This window comes from Takifugu rubripes, chromosome 4, assembly GCF_901000725.2.
Source record: "Takifugu rubripes chromosome 4, fTakRub1.2, whole genome shotgun sequence".
Taxonomy (NCBI): Eukaryota; Metazoa; Chordata; class Actinopteri; order Tetraodontiformes; family Tetraodontidae; genus Takifugu; species Takifugu rubripes.
Window position 1 is genome coordinate 1,709,127 of NC_042288.1, and position 18,030 is coordinate 1,727,156.

General features: G+C 49.5%; 1 protein-coding gene and 1 long non-coding RNA gene across 2 annotated transcripts; one reads left to right on the forward strand and one right to left on the reverse strand.

Annotated features, from left to right (window-relative positions):
* Positions 1 to 1,435: 1,435 nt before the first annotated feature.
* On the reverse strand, positions 1,436 to 6,888 carry LOC115249544 (uncharacterized). The gene is made up of 2 exons (XR_003888224.1): positions 6,642 to 6,888; positions 1,436 to 5,597 (listed from the first exon to the last, which is right to left on the reverse strand). It is a non-coding gene; the product is annotated as an uncharacterized lncRNA (long non-coding RNA).
* A 70-nt stretch (positions 6,889 to 6,958) lies between these two features.
* On the forward strand, positions 6,959 to 16,622 carry LOC101074921 (rho-related GTP-binding protein RhoQ). Its single transcript, XM_003963618.3, has 5 exons — positions 6,959 to 7,250; positions 7,555 to 7,613; positions 11,696 to 11,860; positions 13,929 to 14,024; positions 14,361 to 16,622. Exons 1-5 carry the CDS (start codon positions 7,109 to 7,111, stop codon positions 14,520 to 14,522), a joined length of 624 nt encoding a protein of 207 aa, XP_003963667.1. The 5' UTR covers positions 6,959 to 7,108; the 3' UTR covers positions 14,523 to 16,622.
* The last annotated feature ends 1,408 nt before the right edge of the window (positions 16,623 to 18,030 follow it).

Here is an 18,030-nt window from a genome sequence, read left to right on the forward strand (position 1 = left end):
ACATTAATATTCATTAATATTCAACGGTGTTTATTCCTCTTTTATAATGGAACACACCAATTGTCACGACCCGTACAGTCTGCAGTGTGCAAGGAAGCAGTCGACACAGCTTGTGAGGTGGGTTTTCCATCATTTATTAATAACCACCATCAAAACAGGAGAGAAGATATTGACCAAAAATGGCAGAGCCCCCCTACAACCTTTTCTTTTCCTGGGAAGGTGTGAGGAGGGCGCGCCTGCTGCTTTTATCCTGTGACTTGATGAGGCGAGTGGCTTCAGCAACCAACCCTGCAGCACACCAGCATTTAATGAACTGAAATATGACGTTTGACGACAAGTCCATCACCCTTGACGGTCCTTCAGCTGTGAAGGACCTTAAGGAGGAGATCCTGAAGCCAGAAGGCCTCAGATTGTTGCTGACAAGTCCAATGGTCAACAAACTTTAGTATCCTGTGGACAAGGACAACGTCCAGTTGATGGAGTTTCCACTTTAAACAGGGAAACGAGGGTGGCCTGGAACGTGAAAGGAGGAGGCTGCACCACGGGAGAGAAAGTCTGGAGACATTTCAGATGTGTCCCGTCTGCAAAGAGCCGGCGCAACAATCCTACGGGGCTCTCAGTCTCACTTAGTGTCAAAGATCCAGAAAAAATGTGTCCTGGCTCATTGTAGTCTGAGTCGAGCTGTTTGACGTTACCTCGCGGTAAAAATAGACAAAAACCTTTCATTCAAGCGATGTCTCATCTGGTTTGGGTTATTCAGGAACACGCAAGTTTAAAAGCAATGGTGGATACACCAAATGGACCCCTAAAATAAGGGAGAGGCTCAGATAACGTCGAAAATACACTGATATTGGCGTGAAACCGACACGGATCCCTTAGAACACATAAGCCATCAGGAAGGGCACCACAGATAGGTCCCACACACCCCCACAACCCCCCACCACCACCACCACCATGCAGCCTCCTGGGTCCTGGGTCAAGGATTTATGGGTCGAGGTGCTCTGGTTAACCTCGGCCTCCTGTCTCCTACCGATGATGGTGCAGAACTAGGATCTTTCAGATGATCCAGGATGGAGGGACTGGAGAGAGAGGTCACCAGCAGATTAATGGTAAAACCAGTAGTCACCCTCCATTTTCCTTACAACTAAACCACTAAAACCATTAAAGCCAAACCAGAAGATGCCCCATTTCTTCATAGTTTTTATGACATAATGCACTTAATGACTTTTTCACTTTTGACCTCACATATTTCTCCAGCTTCATTATTGTTTCATGGTTCCTAATAATGAAAAAGGTTCAATGAAAAGAAATTGTTTTATTATCAGCTGATTGCCAATCGGGCATTAAAATGACATAGAATTTTTGTGGTTTTTTTGCAGGTTCTTGGCAGAATTTGCAGGCTGATAAATAGATTTCAGTACAAAAAGGAATGACAAACTGCACAACCATTTATTATTTCTCATTAAATCGGATCCATGAAGCCGACATAATTTAGAAGTTGTCATTTTCAACCTCGTTAATTAATATAAATGTTGTTATTGATGTCCAACATATAAATAATGTCTTTTCACTCTGATCGGATTAAAAATGCCAAACTGAAATGGGTGTGTTTTGGCTAAATTCTCCAGTTCCAGAAATGACCAGCAGAGGGCGCAAATGAGCAGCCTTTACAGAATTTAACGAGATCGGGCACCGTACGTCATTCCTGACATCATAAACACCGTTATTGTTCCATGATCAGGGCTCTTCACGAGAAGGTATGCCTGCAGAACCTTCACAATACCTGAAGAGTTAGTTTTATATATATATTTTATATATATCTAAACGTTTAAAACCTGCAGGTTTGAACCCGGAGTCCCTGTTGAGATGAACGTCTTCTCTGAATATACTGTTTTGTCTTGTGTGCGCTTTTGTGATTTGTTTGTTCCCCTCGGTGTTTGCTTTTGACTTGGGTGTCATCAGCTGCTCTGGGTCCCCTCGTGGCCGCTCCCCACCTCCTGTAAAACCTACGATCCGCCTTCTCTTCTGATTAGGCTTTCAGAGGTCAATGTTTCTATCAGATGCTTAGTCACAACCAGGGGGAAAAACATAAATCCAAATATATATTTATACACAAGCAGCACATTATGTGCACGGTCACATTGATTTGTCAAAGAGAGTAATATGACAACGCCCTGGGGTGTTGTTGCATAAAGCTCAAGGTTGTTGTAATAATCCAAGAGAGAGCAATAAAGCAGAGTTCAGGAGAACGGCGACTCCCGACGGCCCCTCTAACCAGATGTCAGAGAGCACCAAAGCGACACGGTGCTCGGGTGACGAGCAGGAAGTCCAGTAATCTACACCTTCACAATCAGGCCGTTCCTTTCCTGTGGTGGTGACGGATGGGGTCAACGGCGAAGCCTTTCTCGTCATCCCCCGTGAACTACTGCGTCCCTGGGTGGGGCTGAACCGCCAACCTCTCAGTTAACAGCACCAGTGACACACCACCGACACGTGCGATTCAGGTTTAGAGAGTTCGTGCACTCATCGCTTCCTTTTGTTGCCTCTATTTGTGCCACAGACACGTCGGCTCTTAAAGGCACTTACAGAAACAGTCGTTATTGTCACAATGTGACCAGTCCAGCTTCACCGTACCGGTCCTCACAGAGCTGTTTAAACCCCGTTTGACCGCATAAAGCTCATTACTGAAGGTACAAAACTACAGCTGTCACTGTAAATATTAGCTAGCCTGCTCCGTTATCCCACGCTGCCATTGATTAGCATGATCTGACCATCAAACTGTCCTGTCCAACCACATTTCACGGTTAAATAAGTAATCATAAAACATTTGTCCAGACCTGAAAACACCTGAAAACAAACGTCACATATTTCCTTATCAAACGCTACAGGGAACAATCCAACAGGCGGTACGCAGGATGTCAGGCTTGAGGTTTGACACCATTTCCTGCAATACTGAATTGTGTTTGTGTTGTTCATCCAGTCCTGGAGATGTGAGGAAGGGTGTTGTCTCGTGTGTCTGGCGTGGGTTCCTGTCCCCAGGAAAACACAGATGCGGGTGGGAACGCAGCCCGGCGGCCTCCCGAAGGCGCTAAAGATAGCTCAGCGGGGGAAATGTCGCAGACGTGTGCCGGCGTTGACCAGGACGTGAGCTCAACCAACAAGACCCAAGACACGAGAGAGGAGAAAAAACCCAGCAGCGTGTTTCGGATCCATCATGTGACCATCATCACATATGAAGCTGTTGCCCCCCGTTTGCTCCAACAGTTGCTGCTGTCTCCAAACGCGACTCCTGATCTGTTTCCTGCTGCCTAATTTTACACATGGCAGCGTGATGCCGCGTTTCAGTGCAACCAGAGAAGCCTCTTAACGTTGCCCGGTCCCTAACGGTCCCAACGACCTCTGTCCCGGTCCTCACTTTTACAGCTAGATTAGAAATCCAACCCCTTGCATGAAACGTGAGTGGATTTATGCCCCAGAAATGTGTCCCTGTGACTATAACCCAGAGTAAACACACCAGAAGGAGATGTTTCTGAAGAGCAAGGGGGAGAGTTACGATGCAGTGAAAGGGGATATGAAGGAGGGAAGGATGCAGAGGGGAGGGCTACGTGGAGGGAGTGGGCTCGCCGAAACAGCCCGAGGGAGAAAAGACAGGTCCTGGACCTTTATCCTTGTTCCCCTTGACTGTCAGACCTGGCTTCAGGTTTCTTCTGCCCTGTTATTAGCTGTCGAACCAGATGTGTATTTGTTCCAGTAATATCCTGGTTTAGAAGAACCTGCTGAACAACTGTGATGGCAAATATTAGCCGGCAGCCTTCAGATGTGGTGGACGTGGGCTCGCCGCGTCGTCCCCAGCTGTCGGTGGACACTCAGCCGGACTCGCCTGATCTTGACCTCGCTGCAGTCAGCTGTGGTTGCACAAGCGCCGTTTCTTCTAATAGGACATTCCATCATGAGGTCTATCATGTGTCCCGGGGGTTGCTCAATAAAGAGCTCCAACTGTCTCCCGCTCACTTCCACGCGCGCCGTTGACCACTTCCTGTCAGCTGAAGCCCTCACATGACGCAGCTCGAGCGTTTACGTTGTCATCCATCACCCAGAGCGTTCGCAGATTCACCCTGTCTGTGACCTTTACTGCAGAGAACCGTTATCCAGCCTCGCCGGCGTGTTATTTATGTCGTTGTCTTCTTCTTGCTTCTGAAAAGATGACCAGAAAAGGACTCCGTGTGGAAGATCAGGGTTTGTTTTCCCAACAGCTGGCTGAGAATTCATTTATAAAGGTCGGCTTGAGCTTTTCACTGATGTCAACAGTCTAGAATCCGACAACTCACGAGTCTTTCGGCTTTAGAGCTGAAGGCTGAAGCGATTCATCTGCTAATTTATCTGCTCTTTGAAACGTCCGAACCGTGACGTCAAGCTCCTGCGTTTGACCAGCGACTGCATAAAACGTAGACTTGGTAAAGAAGCCACGAATTTAACGGCGCTAATGTCAACGATGCCCCCGTAAATGAGGTGGAAGGAGCTAACGGACAGAGAGGAAGGGACGACAGAGACGACAAGATCATCTCAAATCCACAGAACCCCGTGGGGCAAATTAGATTTACACATATAAGAACCCTCCCGGCATGATAGAGGGAGCAAGCGTGAGTCAGGAGCGTCTCTGGGCTGATGGAATGTCCACCGTGGACGGCCGGCCTTCGCTAAAAATACGACTTGTAATTTAAGTAAACGCGTGCAGGGAGTCGAGTCTCTGCGCTCTAATTTAGGAGCTCATCTGAGCACGTTGTGATTCCGCCTCAAACGGTGTCTGGACACCGAGGAGCTCTTGCATTTGTTTGCTTTTTCCAAAAATAGCCATGCGCATGTGTCGGGCGAGCAGCAGCTGACTGGGAACGGACTAACGCCGCGTCGCACGTGAATCGCCCTCGTGTTCGCCTTTAATCTCAGCTCCGCACAGCTGATATTAAATGGCGTCCAAGTGGGAAATAAGGCCGGAGCCTCATTAACTAACTGGGGGTTGGGTGGGGGTGGGGGCACTGGGGGACGTCAATGACAGTTATTCCCATTTGTGACATATATTCCGGTATCTACTGGGTGGGGACAGAAAGGCAGCTTGGACGTGTCTCTTCGGGTCCCTCCGTCAGGTGGACATTGTCCCATGTCCTCAGTTTGTTTGTCTGCATATTTTTTAGATCCACTGCTCAAGTCCAAACCTTTAAATGTCCATTTGTCTCCCGTCAGGTGCTGTCGGTCAGTTCTGCCTGTTCCAGCTCCGTTACAGCCTCCAAACAAAGTAAACACTATATATTTTAACCTATTTAGACCCAGAATAAAGTGTAAAAAATTCCTTTCCCCCCCTTTTTTAGTCTCCTTGAGAGGACAGAATGACGTTGCTGGGTCTCTGGTGGATGTTTAATCATCAGGTGCCTCTTTTTGAAGGTTTATTGATACTCAAACGAGAGTCCAGGTCTTAATCAGAAAGAGTCATGGAGAGCTTCATTCTTCTACCGTCCCGACGTCCTGAATGTGGCATCTCCACCCTGACAGCAGCATCACTGATCCACCGCAGGGCTTCACATCGCTCCGACGGGTGGGGCCATCTACCAACACAGCAGCCCATTACTAGCCAAACACTAGCCACTGATTTCTGTTTCATTTTTTAACTCTGAGCGAATACAAACACAGTCTGATCATATGAAACGTGACCCAAAGTCTAAAATCTGACTGAAGAATGTGTTTCAGAAGCACTACTCACTGTTATTGCAACAGTTTGGGCAGGAATTATTGATCCAAGTTAGGATTGGGTTGTTTTACGGTCAGACGAGGCCTCCAGAATCCCCCCCCCCCCCGTTAGAACAAATAACTGTGTTTCCTTGTGACGTCGCTGCCAGGGAGGGCAGGAGTGACGTGATTTATGAGGACGATATCCGTGCACTATCGCTCAGGGAGAGAGCCGCATCAGAGGTCAAATCTCTGATATCTCCCATCATTTATTCGTGCCCCCCCATCAGCATCTCCTCCTGCACCGTCACCGCCCCGTCCTTGAGAACAAACACTGCACGCACACATACGTTGACCCCTTGCAAAGGTGCAAAAATCACTCTTCCTTGATTAAATAGTTAATTAATAGTTGACAAAAGTAAAGAATAAGTCGAATGTGTCAAATTATATATGTATTTAAGGAAAAAATGGTTTTGGGTCTTCAAGAGTATAAAATGAACTGGATTTTTTTGAACCGGTTTAATTTAAACATCACAAGTAGCATTTAAAGTTCAAAGCAGCAGAAAGTTAGCAACACAAACCAATCTTTATTCTTTAATCTTAATTTTCCTCATCCATAAATCATGCGCAATTACAATCCTCAAAGTGTTTTCTGCACTTCCAGCGTGATGAAACCAATCCTAACTATCTAATCATTACTATGATGATGATTATGATGATGATTACACTTTGTATATGTGTCGCCTCTCCATATAGTGCAGGATATTCCTGAGCATTATTGCAGGATATTTCCTGCCTTGTTTCGGCGCATTAACCCCAAAGCTTCCTATTCAAAAATGATGTCATTTCTCACGGTCCTGGTTCTTTATCCGGGGCCCCTTGCTGTTAAATCCAGGCTCCGCCTCTCCAGCAAGCGCACCCACCTTGTCCAGCAGCAGCAGCAGCAGCAGCAGCAGCCCAGTGCTGCAGGCACCGACCGAGGCTCAGGCGTGGAGCGCACCGGGGAGCGAGCGCGACGCACCGGGGCCGCAGCGCCAAGCAGCGCCGCTCATAACCGCCTCGGTTTCTCGGCGCAGGGGAGCGCATTTCCGTCTTAGAGGACACGAAGAGGGTGTTGAGACTCTTCTGTCAGTTGTGCAAAGGAAACTCCCTCACGGCCAAATTTGGGAGTACCGTAACCGGTGGTGGGGGGAAGGAGGAGGAGGAGGAGGAGGAGGAGGAGGGGGGACGATGCAGTTGCGATCCGAGTTAGAGCGCCGATCAGTCCGTCACAGAGGCTGGTGATGCCCGCCGTGCGCGGATCAGTACCAAGCAGCAGCGGTAAGAGGAAGGGGTCGGGACAACAGGGCGCAGGGGTGGCGGTGACGATGGTGCTGGTCAGGTCGGGATCATGGCTAACGGAACCGGCACTATCATGTTAAAATGCGTCGTGGTGGGAGACGGCGCCGTGGGGAAAACGTGTCTCCTAATGAGCTATGCCAACGACGCCTTTCCAGAGGAGTATGTGCCCACAGTGTTTGACCATTACGCAGGTAGGAACGCGTTTCTCCTCTCTTGTGTGTCTTGTGTCGCCACCAGGGCAGGTTCAAACACAACATGCTAATATTTCCACGGTAGGAGAGAGAATCCGAGGTTGTTTGACTGGATCTCCCCGTCCCCAACTGCACAGTCCTGCATCTGTTGCTATAATCAAAACCACTTGTTTGCCTTCATAGCAGAGAGGGGTTGGGGACTCTGATCCACCCCCCCCCCCATCCCTCGCTGCTCCCCACCCTCCTCGCCCCCTTCGCCCCTCTCCTCTTCCTCTCCTCAAAGCTCTTTGTCATTTCCTTGCAGTGAGCGTCAATGTCGGTGGGAAGCAGTACCTGCTGGGACTGTACGACACCGCCGGCCAGGTACGGCTCACACTCTCCTGTCAAGGACACCCTCTCACATGCACTTTGTCAGTGTCTCTCTCGCTCTATCTTGGTCCTCCCCCATGTGGCTCCACAATCCTCCAACACGCCCACAGGCTTCACATTCAGGCCAGACGCTAAGCTGCAACAGGTGATGGCTTTTGCACATGGCTTCACTGCCAGGGTCTGGGCTAGCGTGGACAGTGGTGGCAGTGAAGGGGTTTCAATCCTTCTATTATGTGGAGAACAGGGCTCCTATGTCCAGTAGTGATGTCACAGGTTTGTTAATAGAGCTCCCTAAAGCCAGGCTTTTTGGCTTTACAATGCACCATTCAGCGGGGCCAGAGGTCGAGCGTTTCCGAGCCGCACGGATCCGCACACACAATAATGTTTACACGCAGAGGAGAAAAAAGAGAGGATCCCACACCCACGCGCTGGACACGGACGGCAAACTTATCCAGACACGGAGCGTCACGTCCGCCCACGCTCGACACTTCGCGCAGAAGGAAACAATGAGTGCTTTTATGTTCAGTCATTAGACTGGAGGCCATTGAAATTTTAGCTGTTAGCAAAATATAGAAGGCAAACTTTACCAGCGACTGACTGCTTAACGTATCGGGATCGAGGCGCGTCTCCTTTCCAGAGGCCATTTTAGGTCCTCGTCTGTAACACCTCGAGACGTTGATGGGATCCAGCTCGCATAATAAGGTGCTTAACAAATATTATCCAGAGGGAGAACAAACAGGTACTTTGTTCAGGTAAAAATAGAAGGAGATGGCTCTTCACTTGCAGCCCTTTTTTCTGACTTACCGACAGATGCTTTTTCTTTTCCTCAGGCGTAATGATGCACAAAAACTAGTTTTAACGACTCACAATAAGGACAGAGGGTTATTTTTGGAAATCCAGGCCATTATATCTGTGTTTGAAGGTTTTTTTCTCCCTTTTTTTTTTATTACTGTTAACGTACATTTATTATTCTGAAAGATCCTCAAACTATGCACATTTCACCACAGGAACTGTTACGGCCGCCTAAAGCGTTTGAAGAGTTCCTGTCCTGAGTTAAGACTTTCTGAAGAAAGGCGCTTTGAGGTTGGGGGTGGAAGGGTGGGGGGGGGGGGGGGTCGGCGTGCTCGCACCCGGGGGTTTGTTTGAAGCCCCGATCTCCTGCCGGGGCTGCATTCGGGATGATGATATCAGAACAAGGCTCAGCTGGGAACACATCATCTTTTAACTCCCTGTAATGCAATATGGCCCAAGACGCATCCAACTGCCCGCGCGTTGCGTTGCTCGGGACATCTGCTGACAACATCTGGATTCTTCACACATGTTCGCAGATGGCAGAAGAACATTTACGGCAGTTGGGAAACCACGGAGCAGAACGAGCCCTTTCCCTTCCGCCAGTTAGAGCTGCACGCTGACAGCCCGACACCTTTGACCCCGCCGCTTTCCGGCGACCTAAAACTGCGCACGCGTCCAATATTGAATATTGGGGCCACTTTCCTCGGGGGGCCAGATTTAACCGTGTCGGGGCAGAAGGAGCCGCAGCCCGACATGGGATCCACTCGCTGGAAGGACAGAAGAAGAAAAGGAAGGTTCTGCGAGGCATCTAGAGGAGGTCCAGCTCACTCATGAATGCAGGGATCCAGGAACTGCCCCCCCCCCCCCCCCCGTGGCTGCTTTATGTTTGATTCTTGTAAAAACAGATTGGGAGAGGTGCTGCTGCTACGAGCTGAGAAAAGAGGAACACACATATTGTCTATTTTGGCGATGCAGGTTTGTTTTTAGCTGATTCAGAGCGTCTGTGAAATGGAGAAGTTCTCCCAGATGTCTGCCGCGGGTGCTGCCGGCCACTGAGGGTAGAGTTACTGCGCTCTTAAACGCCTCGTCCCGCCGCCCCCGGCTCGGCTGACCTCTTTATGCGGAGCGCAGGGCCAGCTGGTAATGTTTATAGCTCCAGCATCTGATCAAAGACTGGAGCCCCAAACAGAGGGAAGAGGGGGGGGGGGAGTGAAAGGAAGACAGAAAGAGGAAGAGAGAGACAGGAGGGGAACAAGAGAGTCAGGGAGGGGGAGGATGCCGTCAGGAGCGGACTGAACGTAAACACTCCAATCAGCCCCTTGCTGGGAATCGTGCTGTTGTGTTTATTAACCGGGTCTGGAGGTTCGTTGTCGTGGTTTCCACAGTTATGGTGGTCTGCGGGCCGGTGCTGGAGGAGTGGAGGATACGGCATCTGTCAGGGGTTAAAGAGTCACGCTGTTCTCTGTACGAAGGAGGAGTCGCAACTGCTGGAACGCGGCTGAAGTGGAGGCCGGGTGACAGACGCGTCTCCGGACGCACTTCAGAGACGCCGTCCCTGATCACCCAGAGAGAGGCTCGGTCTCCATTATGCCAGGATTTCAGACCCAAAAACAGGGGGAAGCACCTCGATTGGCGGCTGAGGGCACGTAACGCCAGAAACGTGCCGACTGATTTGTTCCATATGGTTGTACGCAGAGGAAAGTCTTTACTTATTCATTCGTTCGTTCATTCATTCTCCTGCTGCCGCCTCTGCACTCAACAAAATCTCCCACCGCTGCCGGTGGAGGAGCAGGAGGAAACAGGAAGCGGACGCTGAGTGCTGCGGTACCCACAGACACGTCCATAGAGACGGGCTCCGGTTCGGCTGCCCGGTTCATCTGCTCAAGATGATCCCGGTGCACCCTGGAGTTGCCAGTTCACTTAGCTCAGAAGTGGTGAGTCGGTGTGTCCCAGTGACCCCCGGCAGGGGTTACGGGGCGGCAGGCGGGGATTGGGTGTGAAGGTCGGAGGGGGTCGTCTGGTTTAGGTCTCACACGGCTGGGAGCCCGTCTCTCAGCAGGACCTGTTCCAGCTCACACTTCACACTCCAGGTCTTACACTTGAGCAGAACCTTGAAATAACCGCAGAGCAGCATGTGTTAAAGCTGACCTGGCTCGCACTCCACACACACACACACACACACACACACACAATGCCGCCGCCGCCGCTGCCGCCAGAGAGCGGGCATCTGTTGACACAGCCAGTCTATAGAATCCAGAGGAGGCCACAGCCGCGGTTGTGGGGGTCAGGGGCGGGGTCTGGTTGACATCATCGCCCTCGTGACTCAACACAGCGCCGTCATTCTTGCTGGGACACCGTCCCCGTGTGCACATGTATGGAGAGAAGATCATAATATTTACACTATCGTCCCGACACGCGGACGCGACGGTCGTCTGAGCCGAGCTGATTGAAACCTGGAAGGAACGGGGGTGTAAAGGTTCCCGACCAGCGCTGGAGCTTTGTGGGAGAAAACACACACAGTGTGTGTGTGTGTGTGTGGGGGGGGGTGTTTACAGTAAAGCGCTAACAGTCCGACAGAGCTTGTCTTTATGTCGGCGTCCTGCAGGCAGAGGTCACGAGAACAGACGTAAACAACAACGTGGCAGATAAATAACGTGTAAAAAAGGCAGGAGAATATCTCAACATATTCCATAATACTACTAATACTCGTCGCACGGTGGGTGTTCGTTCCTTACGAAGGGATGGCCGCCACTCCTCCTCTTCAGAGGGAATCGGCGATGAAAATCTGATTGCTTTCTCATCCGTTTGCCCCAGAAAACACTCAAGATTAATGAGCAGGTTTAATCCAGCCCTTGTAAATCAGGTGCTCGGCGCGGGCTTTGTTTTTATGTCTGCAACATTGGGCCTCCCACACACACTTTAATATCCAGACAGTGTGTGTGTGGATCATAAAGAACTGTTAAAAAACAAAGCGATGAGCTTCGCTTGGCGGGACATCAGAGGGTTCCGCACCGCTGACGGATGTATCACGTTAGAAAAAGGAGGGTTACGGTCGTGTCCACCTCAGTCAGGGTGGGACGCCGTCCATTTCCAAAGGGGAACGTTGAGAGGTCGCGTCCGGATGTTCCACTCCTGCCATTTTAATCCCACTCCGTCGAGCGAGGCAGCCACGGAGATGCCTGAGTGTAAAGCCTATGAATCGTGACAACAAGACCCTGAAATGTCAGCTCGTGTCCTTCGTTGTCTCCTGCCTGCCTGACCCGTCCTGGCTTGTCTCCTTGCAGGAGGACTACGACCGCCTCAGGCCGCTGTCCTACCCAATGACCGATGTCTTCCTCATATGCTTCTCCGTGGTTAATCCCGCCAGTTTCCAGAATGTACGGGAGGAATGGGTGCCAGAGCTGCAGGAGTACGCCCCCAGCGTCCCCTACCTGCTCATCGGCACCCAGGTCAGTGCTCTTTCATTCCAGAGAACCAGGATCACACATTCTTCTGTGGGGACTATTGACCTATATGTAATATAATAAGTGTGTAAAACCTCCTGCCAGCTGTGTGAAGCGTCTGGAGGTTCTGATCATCTGTAACGATCTGCAGCCAAGCTTCCGTGCAACCGCGAGCAGGAAGAGGAGGCCGCAGGATGAGCCGAACCTCCCCGGTTCACACAAGCCACCTAATCTCCCGTTTTTGTGTTAATAACAGTGGCAAAAGCGGCGGTCGTCCGACACCAGCTGCCACGTCCACGTCACCAGTCTGACATTCAGCATGAGCTGATAAAGCTGATAGCAGCTTTACGAGCGTCTTTAGCTTCTCTCGCGTCCTCTGGAATATCCATAACATGGCCAGTGTGTTCAAAACACACAGAAACGACCATTTTCCACGTTGCTGAGCAGAACGGCGCCTGATAGAGGACGCCGCGGACGCTCCACTGTCCGTCTCCGTCTGCGTGTTTGCAGCAGTTAAGATTTTTACAAAGAGATTTGCTTTGATTGCATCACACTGAGAGGAAGTGTGGCTCCATTTCCTGCTCAGGACACTGTTACTCCACTCATCTCTTATGCTGCTGATGCGGTTCTGCAGCCCTTCCTGGCATAATGGTTCATCCGAACGAACGCTGTCTCGTAGGTGAGGTCTGGGCCCTGTTCCCTGGCAACCACATGCCAGTGCAGCCAGCAGCCCAGCAGCAGTGACGAGGCTGGAGTGGGTGTTAGCTTATCTGGTGTTAGCCCACAGATAAGCAGTTCCTGCCATAAGTCACTCTCATACCTGCTGCTGGGTGCTGAGAGGGACGACACGGGGGCGCCACACTACACAAGAAGAGGGTTAATGATGCGTCGATTTCATCCCACCGGTTATGACAGAACTATTGCCGGAAATTAAAGAGGAACCTTGCGGTTGACTGAGAGAATCGCTAAGTAAGAGTCACAAAAGTGAAGCAGTTTAACCGTTTAACGAGGGCGCAGGATAATTACGGGTTTCTCTTCTTATCATGGGGTGATCAGTGGAACAAAATACTCCCCTTATTCAACTGTTGGCTGGTAAATTAGACGGTGGCTTCCGGTACATAATTATTCAAATACTAGAACATGGTGCTGAATTTCCATGCAAATGATGTCTTTTGGCTTATTAAGGGAAGTCTTCAGGGGGACAGTCCTCGGGGACAGTAAATCATTCAGATGATACATTCCTGGCTTTATTTCTCTGTTGTGCAACCGTTGTTTTTATCTCATCAGCTCCAACATCCACTCTACTGATTTAACACCCTCAGTTCCTCATGTTTTGGGTAGCAGGGAGTTAGCATTGCTACAAACCTTCCATATAAGCCACTCATTGTGGGATGAAAATACCTAATTTGGTCCTTTGACCAGCAGTTTGGCTCTTCTGTTCCTGCTATTGTTGTTGTTGACATCAATGGCAACAGGTGAATCAGAAGCCACCTGGGTTAGCAGAAGCGCTACTGCTAGCTGGCTGCGCTTCACTCTTAGCGTTGACGTCTGTCTGTCCTCCTGTGTCAACTTCAATGTCACCGGTCTGGGTTCTCTTTGGGCCTTTTTGGAGCCACGCCGACATCTGTAACCAAGTCCACTAAACTTCTGACCCAAATCAAGCAGAGAATCAACCTGATGTCCACTCAAATTGATTATCACCTTCAAAATCCGCAAGATCTCTTCTTCTTCACGGCACACTTGACTCGCGACACCTCCTTACGAGTGAACAGCTGTGGGGTGTGTACTAATGCACTCTGGGTAATGTAGTGTAGCCATTGGAGTATGTCTATCAAAGACAGAAAACAGGAGAAGGGGAGGATTAATCCATGAGATTAATCTGGACCTGAGGTGTTATTAATGAAATATGAGTGTTCGCAGCCATGCGTGCACGCAGCCATCAGGCACCGTCTGGTCCAGGCGACCCAGACTGATGTGCTCGCTGCCGATAAATTCACCCTCAGCAACCTTCCCCCGCTGAAGGATCTCATATGCTGTTAACCTCATCTCAATTACTGCCCCATATTTCCTTCAGATCGACCTTCGCGACGACCCCAAGACCATCGCCAAACTCAACGACATGAAGGAGAAGCCCATCGCCACTGAGCAAGGACAGAAACTAGCGAAGGAGGTTGGTACTCGGTGTCGGGCGCGTGGCTCCCTCTGGCCCAGTCAGAGGGTCAAGGGTCGATTTGTTTCTCCTTTCCTGACAAGACTCCACCACACAAATGCCAGGAAATGGAAATCCCCTGTCAGTACTGTGTGTCCGTGTGTGTGAGCAGTGGTGGGAGGTGAGCGTCACACAGTTCACACTGGCCAGTTCGGCCCAAAGGAAGAAAACGACCTTGAGGACCGACAGAAATAGAAGCAGCCGGTTGAATACACACAAAAGTGATCGGTGGTCTAACAACAGCAATAACTGCTGGTTGACCATCGTTTATTCACAATCCTTCTGCTCTTGTCTCAGATCGGTGCCTGTTGCTACGTGGAATGTTCCGCTTTGACCCAGAAGGGCCTGAAGACGGTGTTCGACGAGGCCATCATCGCAATCCTGACTCCCAAGAAGAAGAAGGGCGCTCTGAAGAGGCGACTGGGGCCGCGCTGCATCAACTGCTGCCTGATCACATGATGACAGCACGTGGGTCTGCTGGTCCTCCATCCAGACAAGCAGAGACCAAAGCCGGACCCGGGTTGACTGAGGCCTCAGAAGGACTTCGGAGGAGCACACAAAAACCCAAGTCGGTCGCTTCTTCACACAGACTATTTTGCCTCCAAAGTACCTTCTTTTATAACCATTTGTAGTAACTTTACCTGTAAATTGTTATAAGCTGCCATACAAAAGATTTCTAAGACTGTCTTAGGTGACACTGTGACAGTGAGCAGGAGGCTCTCCTGGACACGAGGCCTCTGTCTTTTCTATGTCAACCATGTGCTACAGACCCCGCCGACCCACAATGTCTGCCTCCACTTGATCGTTTTGTGGGGACAATGACAATGCTGTGCAGTAATATATGCTGTATTTTGGACTTTTGAACTATTATTTGTAGTTTTGTTTTTTTTGTTATAGTGGCATGCCAAAAAAATGAAGTTTGGTCTTCACCAGGAAGTGAAGATGCCTATTATCCATTTTTAAAATGCATATTATTCAGAGGTTATGATTTTTGTTTTCAGCTCTATAAGGAGCTTCTTTTATCCTGTAGTCATGTGCTGGCGTTTGTATCGGTTTTAGACGAGGGACGATTTTAGAGAGCCGCATCCAAAGACTCCCGTTCCTTTAAGACGACCCCAGTACCGGGCGTCAGAGGCACAACACGAAGCACAGTTGATCCTGGAGCACATCCCCCCCCTGGGGAACGCCACAGTCTCCCATCAGAGGCTGGTGGAAGCACAGACGATGCACACGGATGAGCACAGCTCGCCATTTCAACAGGCACAGTCAGGACACAGGTGAGACAGCGATAGCTGCCTCCGTCCTAGTCAGAACGCGGTGGAACACGGTTGGCTAAAGGCAGATCCTTGTGGGTTTTCCACCTCTCTGATCCGGCCCACGTAGCCATTTTGTCCTGACGTCACGGCGGGAATCCAAAGTCAGGAGGCCTATGGGACCGTGGGAAGTCCATCGAGACGGAAAAGAGAATAAATTAACATTCTGTCGGTGGGGAGATGGTGACCAATCATACGGAATCATGTTTGAGGGCGTGGTAGCAACGGTGTAGCCGAAATGAAGCTAACACAAAAAGATGAGTCAAGTTTTAGGCTGAAACTGGCGCCCGAGGCGCCGGACATGCTGAGGTTTTACATCTAATGTAGTAAAATATAACTATGGGGTTGTGTTAGGTAGTCAGCTTTGGTCTGAAGTGACACTATAAGTTGTGTTTAAGACTGAGCTGTGATGGGGAAGGGGGGGTCAGATGGTGACATCAGAGCGGCGTCGGGACAAAATGGCTGCAAACGCAGTGAAAAAAGAGAAATATGTTAGCAGGACATTGGAGGTTCGCAGAATTATCTTGGGGTTGCAAACTATCGCCGGAGGTCCACCTCAGCAGAGTGCTGATCATTGAGATTCTGGTGAAGCCGACCGTGTACCGACCCGCTTCAGCATTGGGGCGCCGCAGCATTGAAAGCACAGCTTTGGTTTGACATGAGCAGAAAGGACAGTGTCCAACGCTGTTTCCAGCCCCTCCATGATTTCCTTGCAAGTCTGACCTTGTTTATATGCATTTGATATATATATATTTGATTTGTGTTTTTTTTAATACGTTACTGAGAGGTGCCAACTTTTGCTGAATGGCTTCGGTCCTTTTTTTTCCTTTTGGTCAAAGCTTTAATGTAAATGGTGCTCCTCCTCTCTGCCCCCTGCCTGCATCCCATGTGTTTGTGCAGCAGTGGATTGCAGGGTTAGCAGCCTTTTGCTCTTCTTTTGCCTGCTTCTGTTGTGTGAAAGGTCCACCTCAGGATTCAGGACCTCAGTGCCGCAAACAACAATGCATCCTCCCATCAGCTCTTAAATAAACGTGTTTACTGTGTTAATACATCAGCGTTGAGGGTTTGACTTGGGGAAACGCCCCAGGTATAGATTCCTGAAATGACATCAGGAAGAATTAAATCCTGGAGGAGGAGATCCACCTACGGAGTTAGATAGCACAAGATTGGCTTGATAAGCAGGGCAACAGAATTAGAAAAATATAAATTAGCACTTTCTCTCTGCTACAGAATATAGTGATTAAAGCATTAATGTGTCTGTGTGATTTTATTATCATTTAGAGCTGGTTTATGTAAAAATTGTTAAAAGAAACTGCGCTGATCTGCTTATTCATCCATTCATCCATTGAAAGTGGGAGATCTTAGTCTCATGGTTTTCATATCTTTAAATTATTTCCCGCAAATTTTAAAAACGTTATTTTGGTGCTGTTCTTCTCTTGAGGATCCCATTAACAAATGTGTCACTTATTATCATTAACGTCGTTATTACTGCCACAAGAAAAAGAAAACAAGAAGCCGTTGACGAGTGCATGTGCCTCTTGTGCTTCTGCTGCTTCGCCACAAGAGGGCGCACTTTCCCCTCGATGCAGCGGCTCCTGCTGTTATTGATCGCAAGATGATCGATCGGAAGTGATCAGCGATGTAATCAAACTGCCAACCTACAAGCTGGAGAAGTTTGGTGAGACGCATCAAGTTACTATGACAATTAAAGTCCAAAGGGTCACAAATAAAAGCAAATGCTATCATAGTTTATAGTTAATTCACGAGGCCTGATGGTGTCCATCACCATCGCCATGGCGCTCGTGGTGCAACGGTGAGCAGCAGCCACGTGAGGATTGGCTGTGATTCCGTCTGGTTTGCTTCCATGAGCTCTAACTGGATCAGCCTGGGGAGGCTGATGTGCGAGGACGCTCACCAGTCCATTACTCACACCACTTCCGCCTCCCAGTAAGCTGTGTGTCAGCCTGGATGCTCCTCACCATGACCTCATGTGTGGGCGCACGAGGACGCGAGGGCTCCTCTGAGACACGTCATGTGGTTCAGAGTTACACGATGACTGGACCAGGAACTGGGACAGAGAGGGTAAATGGACTGGTTATAGTGGGACAGGGAGGATAAATGGACTGGTAATAGAGGGACAGAGAGGGTAAATGGACTGGTTATAGTGGGGCATAGACGGTAAATGGACTGGTTATACTGGGAAAGAGAGGGTAAATAGACTGGTTATAGTGGGACAAAGAGGGCAAATGGACTGGTTATAGTGGGACAAAGAGGGTAAATGGACTGGTTATACTGGGACAGAGAGGGTAAATAGACTGGTTATAGTGGGACAAAGAGGGTAAATGGACTGGTTATACTGGGACAGAGAGGGTAAATGGACTGGTTATAGTGGGACAGAGAGGATAAATAGACTGGTTATAGTGGGACAGAGAGGGTAAATAGACTGGTTATAGTGGGACAAAGAGGGTAAATGGACTGGTTATACTGGGACAGAGAGGGTAAATAGACTGGTTATAGTGGGACAAAGAGGGTAAATGGACTGGTTATACTGGGACAGAGAGGGTAAATGGACTGGTAATAGTGGGACAGAGAGGGTAAATGGACTGGTTATACTGGGAAAGAGAGGGTAAATAGACTGGTTATAGTGGGACAAA

Bases quoted from the DNA above. Each gene is read 5' to 3' on its own strand.
- LOC101074921 (XM_003963618.3), top strand. From the start codon at position 7,109: ATGGCTAACGGAACCGGCACTATCATGTTAAAATGCGTCGTGGTGGGA. The intron at 7,251-7,554 runs GTAGGAACGCGT...ATTTCCTTGCAG, and splicing joins AGTGTTTGACCATTACGCAG to TGAGCGTCAATGTCGGTGGG. The intron at 14,025-14,360 runs GTTGGTACTCGG...CTCTTGTCTCAG, and splicing joins GACAGAAACTAGCGAAGGAG to ATCGGTGCCTGTTGCTACGT.